This window comes from Dermacentor variabilis, chromosome 1 (assembly GCF_050947875.1).
Source record: "Dermacentor variabilis isolate Ectoservices chromosome 1, ASM5094787v1, whole genome shotgun sequence".
Classification (NCBI taxonomy): Eukaryota; Metazoa; Arthropoda; class Arachnida; order Ixodida; family Ixodidae; genus Dermacentor; species Dermacentor variabilis.
In genome coordinates, this window is record NC_134568.1 from 248,880,143 (window position 1) to 248,899,147 (window position 19,005).

The 19,005-nt window shown below is 48.6% G+C and overlaps 1 protein-coding gene across 1 annotated transcript in view; it reads right to left on the reverse strand.

Annotated features, from left to right (window-relative positions):
• The window catches only part of LOC142573239 (uncharacterized), a 209,540-nt gene that overhangs the window by 69,676 nt on the left and 120,859 nt on the right, over positions 1–19,005 (reverse strand). Inside the window, exon 3 of the mRNA XM_075682844.1 lies at positions 6,860–6,954. Coding sequence (XP_075538959.1) covers positions 6,860–6,954 — 95 coding nt within the window. The remainder of the gene's footprint in view (positions 1–6,859; positions 6,955–19,005) is intronic.

Consider the following 19,005-nt stretch of genomic DNA (forward strand, 5'->3'; position numbering starts at 1 on the left):
AGCAAATTACAGCCAATCCTGATGTTGGGCGTATTGATATACTGGCGAAGGCGGCCAGCCAATAGGTGGTCGTCTTCTTACGAAGGAGGGGCCGAATTCACAAAGCTTTTCGTTCGTAAGTGCTGTTTTTCATTGGCTGATTATCTTCGCTAATTATATGTCCTACATCACTATTGGCTGGCACAAACGCTTTTAGCGTAAAAATGTTTTGTGAATACGGGCCGAGAAGCTTTGTCAATTCGGCCCCTGAGCCAGTATTCAACAAATGTTCTTACGCTAAAACTGTTTGTAGCAACATCTGTTAGTCAACTGTCATATAGGACGTACTCATTAGCGAAGGTGACTGGCGAAAAGAAAACAGCACTTGTGAATTCTTGGGTTATTGTCACTTCACAAAGCCTAACATTTTCCTAACCTAATTTAACATTTTCACTGCTGTTGTGCAACAGCTTAAGCCACGGAACTACCTTATATGTATATACGTATACCCTTGAAAAGACCCTACAATACTGTAAATGTTGGCCTACATGAGAGAACACCTGTGCTCCTGCAAAGGTAGAGTGAAGTGACATCTCTTGGATGGATACGTTGTGTAACAGAAATACTTCACAGAGAAGCTGCAGCCGTGCTTCAATTGTTCCCTCGAGAATGCCCCTCGGCGCTGTACGCGGGGCAAAGCTATCCGTAGCGTATGTTTACTCCGTGGTCAAAGCGAGCACTATTTCAAAGCTCGCTGATTGCGTTCTCTCGGAACGCCCTCGCGACAAGCCAATTCGCGCCAGCAGCGCTGTCCTAATCACGCGGCGCGCGCGCGACGTCGGAAGCACGGACGACCGATCCCACCCACCATTCCGCAGCGCGAGTGCTTGTCACGACAGCGACCAAACTATATGTCTGCGCTGACTGCCAGATCCATCTGAGGGCACGGATCCGCAGCCACGCTGCCGCCGTGTCAGAGTTTATAGCCACCGCGCAAACGGCGCTGAGCGGGCAAAGGCGGGTGCTATAGAGACGCACACAGACCCCGCGGAGTGACATGGGCGCTACGAAATTAAGCGGAGAGTCACGGGGAATATATGGCGCCTCAATTTGTAGAGCAGCTGCTGGGCCGCGACCGCGAACGGTGGCCACCATTTGGCGGGTGTGCATTAGGCTAACGATTTGTGCGCAGCGCCCTTAATGTCCCACGCTCGTGTCTGGGAAAGACTGCAGTACACGTGTCCGGGGAAGACTGCAGCGCCGCGACCAGGGACGATTCCAAGGCACGTCCTCGTCGCTTCACCACGCGTTCGCCGCCGCCGCTGCAGCGAGCCACCTCTGTGCGCTGAGCACACGCCGCTATCGGAAACGCGGTGTCTGTTGCGGCCTGCCATTTCTCTTCGCTGTTTGAGTGGAAAAACCAAATTGTAATGCTCCCTCTTAATTGGCCTCGCCAATAGCTTTTTAGTTATACGTCTGTGCGGTAATAGCCTACTTAGCACATTAAACAAAGTCGTAGCCCAAGGAGAACTGTAGATATACTGGATGTGACCACTGCGCTCGCGCATTCGCACGGCGTACTCATTTGTTGCTTTGCGAATCTGTGGCAGTTGTTGCAGCCCTGCATCGAACGCTGTTCCAAGCAGCTGTGCAAAAGACCAGTACACAGGTGTAGGTGGTGGTCGTATATGCTCCACTGTATATCGTTCGAAACAATACAGGCAGGTGACAAGAAACAAGAACCTAGGGAAAGCGCATCAAGCGCTGGTTCCGTCATCTTATCACTGTCTACTCTGTCATGAAGGCGTTTCGGTGTAGTGCAATAGGTACAGGGACGCAGTGAAAGAACACACACACACACACACACACAGTGGTTTCTTTGTTACACCGAAAAGCGCTGTGTGTTTGTCTCTTGTTCTTTATCTGAGTCGGTCGTTTCATATAAAATCAATTCGCAGTCTATAAATATTAGTACTAATTAGCTAGCGGATTACCATGGATAGACCGAGAAAGAGAGAGGGACATATGGAAGGCAGTGATGTTCACCAGTCAAGAGTACGGATGGCTACCCTACGCTGGAGGAAGGGAGAAGGAGAACAGAGAGAATGGAGAGAGAATGGAGAGAGAGAGAGAGAGTGAGAGAGAGAGAGAGAGAGAGAGAGAGAGAGAGAGAGAGAGAGAGAGAGAGAGAGAGAGAGAGAGAGACTTGCACGGACAGTACTAGAGTCAAAGCCGCTCGTACAAACCAGACGTTCTGACATAGCCCAAAAGTGCCTTCACTGCCTTCTGAGCCGATGATCGGTGGGGACGGGGCTCTAGTACTGCATGTTCACTCAGAAGACGATCATCTAATTTCCTCAATGTGTTGGACATAGCTTGTCTTTGTGCTTCAAATTGAGGACAGTGGCAGAATAAGTGGTCAATGTTCTGCTCGCATCCGCAAACATCACATGCGGGACTGTGAGCCATTCCAATTAGTGCTGAATAAGCATTTCGTGAAGGCAACTCCCAACCACAATCGACAAAGAAGAGACGCTTCGTGTAGGTGCAGTCCGGCCGGAGGTATGAGTTGCAGCTAAGGGTTTAGTCTGTGCATTCTGGTGCGCCTTGTATATACCGTATTCCACTCAGCTAAGGAGAGCGTGCGTGCTAGAATGCGAAGTTGCCTCGCTACGTCGGTCCTCGAGAGAGGAATGGGGACGCAGCGCCTTTCTTTGTTTGACGTCCGAGCTGCCTTATCTGTGTCATTTCCAGTGATACGGCAGTGGCGTGATATCCATTGAAAATAGATATCATGGATTAAAGCTGTCAAAGATGATACAGCATGCATATGCATGTTCTCTGACTGGTGTATCGGGCAGAAAATATTAAATCTACTTTACATAATGCGCTTCTGCGATGCTAAAGGCTCAAACAAGCGACACCGTGCCATTCTCCCGAATGGTTTATTCGAAATTCGAGCGTCCGATGCCGCAGCGGCCCACCACACCCCCGGGTAGTAAACGCTTGCTGCTGTTGGAACGTCAACACGTATATTTGATCACCCTTGTGGCGCGTTACCATTGGTCAGACGCTGTGTCACCGAGAATATTTCCAGCGAGTGCGAACTTCGCCTCTGCTGCTGCGAAAGGCCGCATTTTGCATTAGTGCGGAATGTTGCGCAGACTATCCGCCGCATGTGAAACAGCCTTTCGCCAAACCAATGGTACTCACATTACGTAGACAAATAACTTGCCTGCGGGCTGTACGTTAAGTTGCCGCCGGTATATAGGACATTTTATGTTTGTATATTGCATTTAAATGACCGGTCACACGCGTCAAATGTTCGGCACAATGTTGTTCTTTTCTATTTTACTTTATCTTTATTTTCTTGCGATAGAAGAAACGAAACGAATAGGCAATGCTGTTAGGTTAAGCTGCAACGGAAGCTTACTACCTGCCGAAATGTTGAACATGGGGTCTGCACATTATGGCCTAAAATTTGATCCTTCATTTCTCTCCATGCGTCAATGTACCATGTTGAAATGATGGAACAGCCATGCATGTAATGTTATACGTTTACATTTTCCTTTGGCTAGCAGTTTCCCGGCATCATTGCTAAGCTGCTGCCACAAGCAGCACATCTCGGTTTTATAACCCGAGCTGCTGTGAAGTCACACAAGCGACGAAACGTATAGGAAAATGAAAATTGAATTAATAATGTTAATCTTATTCGGGTACATGCTGCACTCTGCATCGCAATATCATACGGGAGAAAAAAAAAAAAGACATGGGACAAAGCAGCATCTGAAGCCACATGTGTACGTGCAGTACACACTCGGCAAAATGGGCATGTATAACAACTCATACCTATTCCTCCGATTCAGGCATATAATTCTGTGTCGGTATGTTCATGCTCACATTTGTGAACTGCGTTTCTTCTTTGTGACGCGAGTGGCTGTTCTATGGGTCACTGAACTAATTTCAACACGCGCTACCTTTTATTGCCGCTTCGCGTATATCCCGACAGAAATGGTATTCCTTCTTTCCTTCTGCAGGGCTTGTTGTGCACATAAATTTCTCGCTTCGTAGGCAGTGCCATTGACGCAAGTCCATTCATGGTCAGCAAGAAAACGTGTTCCCGCCGCCATTAATCTTGGTATAATGTCCGCACTGTTTGCGCACGCCGTTCTCAAGCGTGTCAAAGCCGTGCGTGAACATGGGCACGTCTTTTGCATGCCATATTTCCTAATCACCCGTTTTGCCCCATACGGGCGACAACGGTTGTTTGAACCTCGCCAGTGCGGCGCGCTCGAGGGGACGACCATTGCGCCACGCTTTCCGCAATGGGTCCACGTGCCGCTCAAACGGCTCTCGCTCGCGCCCGTTTTCATTTCCTGACTCTACTGCAATTCCGTCAATGCTTTTGTTTTCTTGCTTCAGTCTATTCTTTTTTTCTTTAATCGTTGCCCCCCCCCCCCCCCCATCCTCGTTTTCTGCTCCGTGGCCTGCGTGCCTGCGTGGCCCGGCCGCTGGCCGTGCGCGCACGCAAGCGCGCGGTTTTATGGTCGGGACAGGTGCTTGGGACGCATATAAAAGCGAAGCCGCGGTAAGCGTAGCGTGTCGGGTTTCCATTGAGCGGCGCTGCCACCGGTGGCTCGCTAAAACCCGCCCGCTATCTTATCGCCATCGGCATCGCGAAAAAAAGCGGGCGACCAGCGGAGACACGTCACGGTGTAGGGAGCAGCCATTGTGCCTCCGCGTATAGCAGCAGCCCGTCTCGTGCGACGCGTGTGCGCTCGCTACCGGGCCAGATGGCGCCCTCTTCCGCCGTCATCCACTCCCCGACTAGAGTGTACTAGAACACCGGCGGCCGGGCGACGTAATATTCGCCAAAGTTGGCGCCAAAGTCGCGTATGAGGTGGGGTGGGGGGAGCTGTTCCTCCTGCCGCGCTCGGCGCCAAGTGGGTCAGCCTGTCATGCGGGCCCGCACGTCGTTAAATGCTTCGCCCTCCTGTAAATCAACGGCGGGCGCTTAGTCTATATCCTTTCTCTTTGCTCTTTCCACAGACGTTGCTGCGCTGCCTTGCTTTGTGTTTGCTTATTTCTTCCTGCGCTCACCGCTAACCCACAGCGTAGACCGCAGAACGCAATTATTTAACGTGTTACAGAGGTACATATATCTCCTGCCGCACACACTTGCCTCTCGCCGCGCCCACCATCGCCGGAATAGACTGAACATATACGGAAGCTGCCGATGCACTAATCACTCCCTGCGTGTCTAACAATCGATCACTCCGGCATACCCGCCTTCCACTGCATACACGCCGTCCGTGCTGATGTGATTTGCGCTTGTGCCGCCTTGCCACATGAGCGATTTCGTCACCGATGTCTACCAGAACAACGCTACTTCACAAACTATGCTGACCAGCGTGCTTTTCGCGCTTTTGTTCCTGATGGCGTTGGCTTCGGCACATGCAGTATGTCTGCGTTTCTCTTCGCTTTCGCAATTTCGCACACGCACACGCACGCACGCACGCACGCACGCACACGCACACACACACACACACACACACACACACGCACGCACACACACACGCACGCACACACGCGCGCGCGCGCGCGCGATAAATGAGCATGAACTTTATTATGGTGTTGTTTTTTCAGATCAGTAGCACACAAGATCCACTCCCACATCGTCATTTAATTCTGTAAGAATACTCGTACGTTATTAAGCGCGAAACTTCCTTACGTGTCGTCGTTGTTCGCATTTGTAGTGAAATATGCGTGTACGCCTCTTTAGGCGTACACGCATGTACTGACTGTTTGTTTGAGCGGATTAACAGCTTTCATTATACGGATAAACGTTGATTTAATTCCAACAACTTTTCCAAGTGCTGCATGGATTACCCCATCTGCGTTCGCTCAGTGGAACGTTTCTCCATTGACTTTATTTATTTATTTATTTATTTATTTATTTATTTATTTATATACTTTCAGGGCCCGAGGGCATTACAGAAGGGAGTGGAAGGCATGAAAAGCAAGTGTATAAAACACCGAGATGCGGCAATGCACAAAACAAAAGCAGAAACAACAGTTCACTATGTTACTATGTTACAGCAAAATGCAGATAACTGAAAATAAACAAGATCGTCAATAGCAGATTTCAACAAGTCAGTGTCTGTAATTGTGGCAATTGATGTGGACAGGCGGTTCCAATCGTCACTTGTTTTAGGAATTAGCAATCAGGAATTTTAGGATTTATTGTCAGCGTCACGACCACTCTATTTTCAACTGCCTATTTTGCTACCGGTACCAATCGCTGCAAAATATAAGCGCGCACGTGGCACGAGTTCTTACCAGCGCCGTTCAACGGCTGAGAGGAAGATGAAAAATGGGTTTCTTCGTATCGGCTTGGAATTCTCGACGAAATGACTGAGCTCATTTAGTGCCGCCTGTCACGTCCCGGTTATGAGGCCACAGTCGCATTTAATTTATTTTTCTTACGACTTATTATATGAGCACGTCGCAAACAAGAAAAAGGACACTCAAGGCACGAGACAACTTTCCTGAAACTTGGATTGAACTTATTTTCTGGAAATACAATGCCCGTTCTTCGCTTTAATTATTTACATTGCGAGACATTGTACGCTCTGCGTTCTTCTTTTATTATTTCTTTCTTTCTTCTTTCTGTTCTTTCTGAATGTACGTATCAGCCTTTTGCTACCAGAATCTACTAGCGCACGGAGTACTGAATAATCGGTGATTGTACTTTGAGTGTGTAATATATGGCTAAAAAGAAAGAATCAGAGTACATATCGCCCAGCAAGTACACAATAGCGCTTACACGTGCAAGTACAAGAGAACACTGTTATACGCGCCGTGAAACGTAACAACTCACCCGTATGCAGCCAAAGCCGGATCGTAGTAATAGGACGCTGGTTGCGTGATTCCCCTCCACGGATCAGCGGCTTCTTTCATTGTGTACGCTGGATTCTGCAAAATAAAGAAAATGTAACGTAAGTATTCTATAGAAGTAAGGCAGAGCATGCTTTGCGCGCTCAAGGTGTTTGCGTTGTCCAACACAGCAAAACAACACAAACAACAAAGAACCAACGAAAACGTTAGCATGCTATATGCGGCGAAAGAGCGCGCGTATTCTGACACTATATGCGCAGAAAGCAAATGCGAGCGTTCGCAATGTTGGCACCGCAGCACGAGGCGATTGCATGCAAGGATCACTTCGCAAGGAAAACATGGCAGAGCATTACGAGACAATAACCGCCCGCTCCACACTATAACGGAGTCATCGAATCGAGTGGTTGAGTAGGACGGCCCAAATAAACCCGTAGCCGCAGGTGTCATAGGTGTGGCCTGCAGCCATTCCAATAAGAAAAAAATGTGACTTAGTAAATGTGAAAGCAGGAGTCATAGATGGCGCAGCAGAATTTCTTCACGCCATGGTATAGCTTATAAGCGGAAGACGGAGCTGCAAGTCAGGGGCCGGTGAATGTACATAGGCGAGCACTGCGTTTGCGCACGTCAGTTTAGAGTGGGAAGGGTTGTGTGTCGCACTAGAGAGAGTATAGACAGGCAGCCGCTGTCATAACAGAAATATATTAGGACAGTGCATGGTCCAATGCAGCACGCCTGTGCTGCAGCTAGTGCGCTAGACTGCTACTAGCATGCGAGATGGGTTGTGACAGCGATGAGTGACGGTGACAGTTTCTTTGGTGGAACCCATTGCGTATAGCCTCGTGCTCGGCGCATCTTGCAGAAACTGTGTGATCAAGTATTCCTTAACTTTGGAATTATTCGATTCATCTAGGATATATACACGAATACGGTGAAAAAGCCCGTGAAATAAAAGATCAACTTACTCCGGCTGTCGCTGCGTTGCAGGCTCATTTTCAACGCGGCTGTCGGATTGACAATCAGCCCTATCCAATGCCTCCCTGGGAATTCACCAGCATCACAACTAATAAGCCAACGAAGTTACGACGCAGCGATACAACAGGTATTATTGACGAACAACATATCGTCGATGCATCATGCGCTAACACCTTCAAAGTCAATACGGTGCTGCCATTCTGCCAGACGGCGGAAGGACGTCATTCCTGAGTACTACACATAATTTCATCAGCGGCCACCAGCGCTATTTATCTACGGAAGCCGGCGCTCTAGTAATGGAACTTCAAGCCATCCACGACGCTGTGCAAGATGCGATATCTAAGCTGCCTACCATCAAGCAACTAGATATCTTCACTGATTCTTTAGCAGCTATTCAGGAACTCAAGAATGTTGATAAGGCGATGGAAATCTGCGAGACAATACACACTATGAATAGTAAAACAGCCACTTGCGTCAAGGTACACTGGATTCAAGGCCATTCAGCGAACCCTCACAACATTGCTGCTGACCAGCAGGCACACTGCCCTCCTAATCCTGATCTTCCGCCTATTCCCCTCCAACCTCAACCCCTTAACTCGCTCCGAGCCCGTAAAAATTTTCTCCGGCAGGACACACGCGCTCTTATCCCACCGTGTGTCTGCTCCCTCCCCCTTCACCTTACTAGGGCGGAGGATTTTGTGCTTAGAAGGCTTCGGGCCGGGGTGGCCCTTACACCGGCTGTTATCTCAAGGTGGAACTGGTCGCATTTACCACTGGGTGCTACGTGTCCATACTGCTCCGTTCCTGTAATGGAAGCAGATACATACCACCTAATATGGACATGTACTGGTTTAAAATCAGAACACTCGTGTCACCTACTGCAAGCCGGCCTCCGCTACAGTGTGACAACCAGCTGTGACCGCTGGATACATGACAACAGATTCCACATAACACTGCTTCAATTCATACACAACACAGGCCTCACAGCACACATATGATACTCATATACGCACCAAGAATTATGCCGTATGGGCAAGTCTTTATCGCAATAAAAAAAAAAGGAATACGGTGGCCTCTTCACAAACCAGACAGACTATGCAGCAGGTCCGAGTGATCGGTCATGTGAAACGAACTCTAATATTGTAAAAAAATAATTTCTTTAGGTTAGGTACCTGGCTTTTTGTCCGAATCAAAAGCACATCTGAGGTTAAAGCGAGGTCTGTACTTCAGAAACAAAAAAAGATAGAAAAAGAAATCCTATGCACAGATAAAACAATATTTCTCCCTTTGTGGCTGCTATTAGCTATGATTAAAGCTACGTGGTCATCTGACGGAGCTTCACTAAAAATAAAAACCCCAAAAAATCCACTATAATCGCGGACAGCATGTTTTGATCGGTACTCGATCCACTTTTGCGCGTCCTCTTAGGCTTTTGCACTAGCGCTCGCACCGACGACATACACTGTATGCAATACGTACACTGGCACAGGAACATGTGCAGTCCTATATCATCATCATCATCATCATCATCATCATCATCATCATCATCATCATCAGCCTGGTTACGCCCACTGCAGGGCAAAGGCCTCTCCTATACTTCTCCAACTGCCCCGGTCATGTACTATGTTGTGTTTATATAGGAGGTTGTGGCCAAGTACTGCACCAGGGTGGCCAGTCCTGCTCTGCTGAGGGAGTGCGTTACCGGTACTATGTACGGCTCCCCAATCGATGATTCCCTCTCCCACGTGCGCCTGTATAAGTTTGCGACATATGGCATCGCACATCGGTCTTCGAGGAAGTGAGCCCGCTGACGCGCTCGCCGCAAGTGCCCGTCATCATGACGTTCCATCCATCTTCCAGCGATGCTGCGTGGAGGGTCCTTGTAAAGGATTGCGTGCACCGTCGACAACACGCCCAAGGAGCGGCACAGGGATCTACCACGTCTGCGCCGCCGTCGTCACTGTCCGACGAGAGCGGACAGATTTGTGCTGCAACCGTCGCGGCTGCGCGTGCGTGGCGCTAAGCTTCCTCCGCTGCGCTGACGTCCGCGTATGCGTCTCAGTAGGCCCGTGAATGCACTTTCTTATTGTTTGCTTTCGCATGTTTACGAAGAGATAATCTGAGCCTCTTCCCTACACTATACAATAACGTTTCACGCAACTGTGCGCGCGCTCGTACACACAGGCGGCCTTTATAGGCTACGTGATACGCTGGATCAAGGCCAGGTTTCATTGCCGGTATAGTGCATATGAACGAAAGCAGAAGCAGGGCCGAAAACAGTGTCAAAATAAGTAACAATATCTATGTCGCTATCAGTATCATAGACAGTGTTTGAAAGTGCTGTTGCATTAGGTGCTCCGTAGGTGAGGTGATAGCAAAGGAGGATTACATCATCCCTTCGTAACAAAATGTTAATGGTCATAGCGCACACCTCTAGTCATCGCCATTACTTTAATTATATATTTTACGCAATATACAGCGACTGATTTTAGGCCTTTTTATAGCCATGCTACGTCAACGATTTGCAGCTCATTTTTCCATTTCATGGACGAGTCATTGACAGCTGATCACTACGCGCATGGCGCTGTTTGGCCAAATCTAGACCTTGCGCCATAAATAAACACCCATACTTCATCATCATCATCAAAGGAAACTCTATCCTTGCTTTCATTTGCCTCTTTCTTTTTTCGCGTTTGGGAGTCCAATTTGACGCATGTTCTCTTCTTTTTCTTCTTGTATAAAATAAACTCACGCGGACTGGAACTCCAGGGACTACATATTTTGCTTTGAATTGTGAAAATTTTGCATAATTCGATTCTGAATAAGTTTTTATGTAGTGGGGAATAAATGGCTACTTGCTTGTTTGCCCTTAATTGGTTTACTGTGCAGACTTAGCACCGAACAATAGGACACATATGGTTTTTACATGGCACATATGTTACTTCGCCGTATGCAGTAGCCATATGGATTTGAGCAATGATCTGCTTACGCGCGCAGTATTGAGCACTGAAGAAAAATAGAGATATGGGCGCAAGGCCTCACGTCATTAGTACTACCTCTTAACGTTGTTAACGTTAACTCAGACCTTGTCTCGGTCTCCCAAAAACTATGTCATCGATTGCGACAGTGGCCATTGCCAGAGACATCCTTTGACAGTCTGTCCTGATGTCCTGAGAGCACACATACGACACTTGACTCGAATTCCCTCCCACCATCTTGCTTGCTTGCCAGCAAAAAGGACACATTCAACTTTTGCGAAAAGTATTGTAAGACATCAGTCCTACTTTCCATCGCAATTTACGCCCGCTACACGATTATCAGATCCATTGTGGTGTCTGCACCGGCCGCAAGTGCAATTGACAATTCCAGGCATCAGAAACAAAGCCGGAGCGCCTTTGCAATCTTTGAAACAAGCAACTTTGGAACACATTCACAACGTGCACAGATTCCGCCAACATGTCTACACAGATGCTTCGGTGAAACTCAACAGTTCTGCTGCTGCAGTCTTCATCCCCGCAAAATCTGAAGAAATCAAATTAAAACTTCATGTTTGACCACATCGACGGGTGCAGAACTCGCGGCACTCCGTACTGCACTTGATTTCATTAATCAGGAACCACCGCAACAATGGACAGTCTTTAGTGACTCGAAGGCAGCCCTTCAATGCATACAAAGCCCAATGCGCCACGACCCAATGAACAACTGGCCTCAGAAATTCGACACATATATCATCGCAGCCATGACAAGGGACACAGCATAATCCTTCAATGGCTTCTAGGACATTATAACATCAGCAGGTATGACCACGCCGACGAAGCCGTCCGATCTGCACATGAAATTGGTCAACCTGTCTTGATTCCGCTTTCGCGAATAGACCGTGTGGCTGGGCTGCGATTGATGTCCCGTGAATGTACTTTGCCCCTGTGGGACTCGAACGTTTTCACCATGTGTCGTTTGCCTTCGTTGTCTCCGGACCTACGGATGCACCTCCCGCCTGGATTGCCTCGACGTGAACAGACCATGCTGTACCGTCTGTGGCAAGACGTTGCATTTACGAACTCATATGATTTCCTTATTTGAATAGCCAACAGCCCCACGTGCGACACATACAATAGCGATGAGACGCTCGCACATATTATCTGTGTCTGCCCGCAATATAGTGCCCAGAGACAAGTGCTGTGCAGAGTACTGGACCAATTCGACAATCGTCCACTATCAGAACTCAAAGCTTTAGGTTAGTGCTCCCAAAAAACATCCGCGCTGAAAGCCTTACTCGCGTTATTAAGGTTCCTGCGGTCTATGGGGCTTAACGCTGCCCCCTACCGCTCGATAGTGTACGCGGTTTGTTCGTGCTCGTCTCTCTTTCTCTCTATCTCCCGCTTCCACTCTCTTTCTCTTATTATATCCCCCTTAACCCTTCCCCCCGTGCAGGGTAGCCAACCAGAACTACCTATGGTTAACCTGCCTGCCTGTCTATGTATCCTTTCCTCTCTCTCTCTTCTTATAAAAAGTGGCCAACAACCAACTAGCCAATACACAGCGACAGCGTTCCTAGTCACCGCTGTAATTGAGTTTATGCGCTGAATTGACACGGACAAGAAAGATGACGGGAGGTGCGCTAACTATAAACTGATTTTATTTCAGAAGGGCTTGGTACTTATATCGACAAACGAATACAAAGTAGAAATCATCGCATGTGCAAATGAGCATTTTCCAGAAAGCGAATTTCGCCTAGTCACCGCTGTCGATGGCAGTTGGTAACGGCACAGTACTTTTCGCTAAACTTAATATTAAGCGATGAGATGTGTAGCTTTACTTGTTGACAGAAGTCTACCTTGGTGGCTGTTAAAATTGTGTGCCGGTCACATTTGCTATAGACCCTCACGTTCACTGTGAAGGCCCTGAAATGACGTTCAGGGATATGCGGCGTTTGAAGACCCCGTGGAGGGAGCTGTCAGTTGTGCACTTCGACACACTACCATCGATTTTCTCTCCTACCTAAGCACCTTTAGATTTGTTTACATGTAGAAGAATTTGAGCGTCCGTTTTCCCACTTTTCATTACCTTTTTTTTCCCTGGAATGTTGGATATGTATACACTTTTGGCAGCAAACATGGGCCACGTACTACGTAAGGGTAGACCGTTTTATCTGTTCAACGGGGCAAGAATGTGCTGCCTGAGGCATGAAACGCCGCGCTTCCAGGCTGTAAAGGTCGTCAAACTTCCCTCAGTTTCCGAAGGCAGAAATGCACGATAAATCTTGTCCCGGGGCTAGAGGGAGGGCAGCCCGGCGATTGCGCATCCAAAGCCAACTGTTTGCTGTTTCCGCAGTTTCCTTATGCATCGACAATTTTTGACAGGTCCCCCTCACAGCAGATGTTTTTCTTTGGAGCATATTCGTGACATCGCGCGCGCTTTGCTTCCGCGCAAGCGCGACGCCCAGGGCGCGCGTAGCACACGGCCAGCATCCCACGCCGGCCACCTTCTCTTATTCTTCGCTGCGTGCGGCCAAGCTTGCGCCGAGCCTTCCAATCCAGCGACCACTGTTTAGGCTCATCGTCGTCCCATATTGCGCAGCGAAAGCAAAGCTGGAGGCGATGGGGATGATGTGAGAAGAAAAGCGAGTTGAAGTGGGCTGGGGAAAGGGGGGGGGGGGCGGTAGAGAAAGGCAGACAGGAATAACACCAGAGGTGGGCAGCATCACGCGCTTCTGGGCGCGAAACAAACAAGGAAAAAAGAAACAGCGGGAGGCGCGCAGCAGCAGTCAGGTGGGGGGCGTGCCCGCCTTCCTTTCTCTGCCTTCCCGTCCCTTCCTTCTGGCGCTGAGCGTGAAGAATGACGCAGCTTAATATGAAAGGTGAGCCTAATATGCAGCGGCGGCCGGAGGCACGCCTGGGATCTCCCCCCTCGGCGCCGGCGGGGCAGCCAGCGCGCGCGGAGCTTCGGCCGCGGTCCGCTCTTCGGGACGGCCGCTCCTACCCCGACGACGCTTCCTCCCCCGCGATCCACCGGGCCGCAGGCTTTTGTTCGTGGCCACTGCCACTTCCAGGGCCTCGGCTCGTTGGTGCCAGTCGGCCGCTGCTTTTGTTTCGCTTTCATTTTCCCCGCAGCGCCCCTAATCTTTGGGCCGCAATCCGTGGCTCGTATTAATTTTTCCGCCTCCCTCGTGGGCCTCCGCAGCGAACGGTCCCCCAGCGCCGGCTGCCCATGCCAGCCCCCCTCGCTGGCTTCGGCGCGATAATGCGTGGCAAATCGTTAAAGATGAGCGACAGTGTCACGGCCGTCAGAATCAGACAAGTGAAAGGAGCTGGTGGGCGGGGAGGCTTCGAGGAGTGGGGGTGAAAAAAGGAGGAGAGCGCAAATGTCTGCGGTGGGAGTCACACAGACTTGCTTCTAATTTGCTACCGCTACTGTCGTTTTTCTTGCCTGGCATTAAGTTCTACTTTGTATGAAACGAGAATTCGAGGCCTCCTGTACGCTGTGTTAAATATGCGCGCTGTTTTGCACAGGAATATCTTTTAAAGCGAGACAGAACACACACCTCACAGAGCGCATATGTTCTGTGCCGTTTTGAAGTTGTTCCTTTGCATACAAGTGTGTTTATCCAAAACAATGTATAACCAACTGGCCCCACTTAGCTCTACTACTCTACGTAATGTACGTGCCGCTGAGTGGAAACAGTCAGAGCGTACGACTCTTCTCTAGTCTCCGTTGAAGTCTGCGTTCGCGTTTTCCCGGAGCACTATAAACAACACACGACGCGTAGAAAGGCAGGACGCCGCGCGAAACACACTCAATGCTTCTCCGCCCCATTGTGTGCAATTTTAGTGGGGGCCCAGAATCCATCAAAAGCCACCCAGAATGTTAGAAAAAGTCACAGGATTGGAGAGAAAGTCAATCGGATCCAAAGGCAAATCCGTGTGTTCGCAGACCAACGCAGGCTATGTGTTCACTACATGATAAAGAAAGGAAGACAGCTCACTAGCGCGGGAGATAAACTTAGTCACGTAGCTCAGGCCATGCACTATGCCGTAGATAATAGATGATAAGAAAAAGGAAAAGAAATAACTCCGACCATGAGAAATAAAACTCAGAATGACTTCTCGGCTTCTGGGGCGCGAGCATTGTCCACAATAAAAACAAATCTACCAGCGATTTGTCTTATATGGCTTTAAACACGTGACGGTGACAACGGACAAAGCGCGCGAAAGGCTACTATCATTCCGGTTCAATTTGTGGCAGTCGGATTAATGACTAAAGACACGAGATAGAGGTGATGTGTTAGTGTTTTATTCATGAACGCCGTCGCTGTTTTTATCTTCCGCCATGCTTCATTTTGACCAGGCGATCGAGCTATCACCAAAGGTTGGACTTCATAATGCAGGTGAAAACTGGACGCACCAAATACTGAGAGAATGAGGCCAAGTATTGCCTTGGCCATTCTGTGCTGTGCGCAGAGCATGTACTTCCTGGAGCCGTGGAAAAAGGCGTCACGCACGCATTTGTTTCGGAGGCAACGGAAAGGCGCACGCTGACGCAGACATTGTTGGCACTCTGTGAAACTTGTGAAATCGAAGTGCCTAGTACACACATCATTACTTATGAGGAATATAAACTGATTATTGCATTTAGAAAGAAAAACATGTATGCACGAGAACATGAGAGTTGTGGAATTGACTGTGTATTATCTGGTGCATAGAAAGAATAACTACGACCGGAATGTAAGCCCTGGCAACAAGGTCTCTCACGTCTCTGCAATGTCATAATGACTTATCCAGTGCCAGCGTTTTGCGATCGTGCAATTCGTTGGGCCCGCCGTGTGTCATCACATGCGAGACGAATGCGGCTGCAGCCTCAACTATATAACGTTTATTTTTCTTTACTTCAAACGCTTGAAAAATTAAGCCTGCAAGATTTACTTACGTCACTGCATATGAATCAGCTGCACAATCTGACATCATTGTCAAGACAAATAAGAACAACCCGTTCATTAATTAAACTAAATAATAACGATTACCTCCTTAATTACAAACATTACGGCACATGTTTATTTTCGAAGTCGAAGAAATTGTCATAAACACCTAGTTCCGCGTTTCAACATTTTAAGATGGCCATGTAGAGTTAAATAACTACTGTCACATTATTCGTACAATCCCCCTCAGCACCCACGGGAGTGCGAAGCGCTGCTCGCGATCCAACCACCTGTGACGTAGACCGGTGACGAAAAGATCAATTCGCCTTCGCGCTTCCCCCTATGCACGAGGTGACGCCAATCGCCGATTTGCACCGCTCCCGATTGGCGAAAAGCTATGTCACGTCAGCAGCATGCAGCAGCAGCAGCACCGAGGCGCACCGCTTTATCGCATGGTCCCAAGAGCGCGACGCTTCCGCCTGCAGTGACGCATGTAATACAGCCCCTCAACGCCTCTCGCACTGCCCGGCTCGTATCGTCGACAGTAAGTGAAGTCGTCGCCATAAAGGCATGTCCTAAAGAAACTTACATTGTTCCAGGCGCATGCCGCTATGGTATTTTGAGACATCAGGTCAGCACTCTAGACGTTGCAACGGGGCCCCTGACAGGAGCTGTCAGACTGCAAGTCGAGGCTTCAGTGTGGACTTTAGGCGCCTTCTTCCGCACATACCGTGAATGTTTTGGGCAACAAGGCTGCTGACAGGCTTGCTCGCAATGCTTCAACGCCCCCGAAGATTCCCAGTGGCTTCTGGAGCAAGCTGTCACGGATCACTGTCGCGCTATTTGGTATACGCGTCGCCAGCCTTTCTTGATTAAGGCACTCATCATGACGCAAAGCACCTTGTCGCGCTGCATCTGCACAGGGAACGCCGTAGCCACTCATCGCGTACTGCCATTCTAGATAAACCTTGTTTAGCTCTAGAGATAAAGGCTCTACATGGTAAATTTCAAGCGCAATACGTGTCCGCATTCACATTTATGGCTTTCGCGCAAGGCAACTTGTCATTTAGGACCAACGTGTTCTGGATCCTCCAGATTTTTTTTTTTTTTGCTTGTTTATAAATGAGTGCCGACGCTTGGCATCAGTATTTTAGGGCATCGGCTTGTACGTATCAACTTACTGTTATATATTTCGTGCTTGCTCTGTGACCAGCTGAATAATAATTTTAGGGCAGAATTCACAAGCTTTCTGTTCGTAAGTGCTTCTTCCCATATAGGCCAGCTGCCTTCGCTAATTTGTCCAGCACCAGGATTGGCTGGAATTTGCTCTTACGAACTTTTCTATCGTAACAGCTTTCTGTGAATAAGGGCCCTGATATGACGCCGTAATACTAGAGCGGCACCACTTATAATAAAGTAAGTTGGACAAGCCTTCGTGAGTTTTCTGCTATGTGCTCCATGCGCTCTTGTGCAGGTAACGCTCTAAATGTAGGTCGTTTCTGACATTTAAGCGTGAGGTAATCTGTAAGAGATGGTGTTGCTTGAACAAACGCTCCTGTTGTAGAGCTACTTCGAGGGTTACAACTACACTATGGGTGGTATATGCTTTCCTGATAATAAATATTCAAACTGGCTCATAAGGAGTACAGACAGATCCCTTAGCGTGCTTCAGCCACACGGAAGTGAAAAACGAGGGGGATGTCAGCCATAGTCTCACTATAACTTAAACGAGTTACTTTCCATGGTAAAAGTAGACCAACCTTGAAAGAACTACTCGTTATTTTGGCAACGCCTTTCCACCTCACGATCGTCACTCCCAAATGGCTCTCAAACAAGTAAAAACATGTTGCACCAAGCTCTAGCACCTTAAATTTCACTACGTATCGAAAAAAAACTAATCGTTTTAGCAAATGTAAAGTAAAAAAATTATGGAGGTCCAACGCACATTTTAGAGTCAACGTGGGTTCATACTTTCGTGAAGCTGTCATCGAAATTCTGCACGCATTTGCCATTAAATTTCTGCGCCTTTGGCGTACAGGAAACTGGCGCGCGCGCGTGTAATCTCGCGCACCCGTGCTACGCAATGTGACAACCCTTATATTGCCTTGAATGTCTTCATTTTCCCTTATTTATTTTAAATGTACTGCTCGCTTCTTGATCCATCTGCAGTTGTGGACATGCGCCATAGTTTGTAAATCAACACGTGGCAGTCGTTTCACAGAAGTAGTTGGCGTAAGCACGATAGGAGGAGCAGAAGGAAATAAAGAGAGAAGGCAGGTATGTTAGCCAGAAATGCGTCTGGTTGGCTCCTTACTCTGGGGGACGGCAAAGAGGGAATAGAAAGATAAGATAGAGAGAGGGAGGGGCAAGAAAACCGCGGTGAGCTCGCGCACGCACACGGAGGGCCTGAACGAGTCAAAGGTTTTCACATAGGCACAGCCGCCTTCAAGAAATACAAACGTGCCTTCATAGTTTTCTGCACCGACGAGCGATGGGGACAGTCTTCAAGTATCATTGAAGATTGTGCTATAGCACCTGCACAGACAACAGTCGATCGTCCACTTGTCGCAATAAGATATATAATGTTTGTCTTTCCGACTGAATTCGATGAAACTGGCACAATGAATGTTCGATTCATTGGCCCCCACTCGTTCTCGAAGGTTCACGAAGGTTACACAGAGCACGGTATGTAATGCCATCTGCTCCTGGCGCTGAGCAACGCCTGCGTAAAGCAAGCGCAGCCTCTAGTTCGTCCAGAGAAAAAGGGCACTCCATACGGGGATCACTTAAGAATGGTGAGTGGTCGGGAGCCTGCATTCCCGTGGAACTTGCTTTACCGGCAATCCTCCAACAGAAAGCTTCTGCGACTTCAATCTCTTTGCATTGTAGGTAAAGAGCCAGGGAATTAAGTGGGCGGCGCTGTCCGGGAGTTGCACGCAGGCCACGAAGAGTTCTCCATGTAAGAGACAAAGGCTTTCGGGGACCCAGAGACTCGCAGAAACGCATTCAACGTCGTGAAGCCAGCTTGTTCATACGATGCTGTATTTTCTTCTGTGTTGTCTGGCCAATCTCAAATCATGAATGGAATTTGTGTGCCTATAACTTCGTTCTGCACGGCGGCGAGTTGCACGAAGTTTCTCTAACTCGATGTCGAATTCGGTGCATGCGGAGCTTTTCTAAATCGAATGTGTGGCAACCTATAAGGTACCTTTAATTGAGTCCCCTAGGCTGGGTGGTATGTCGCC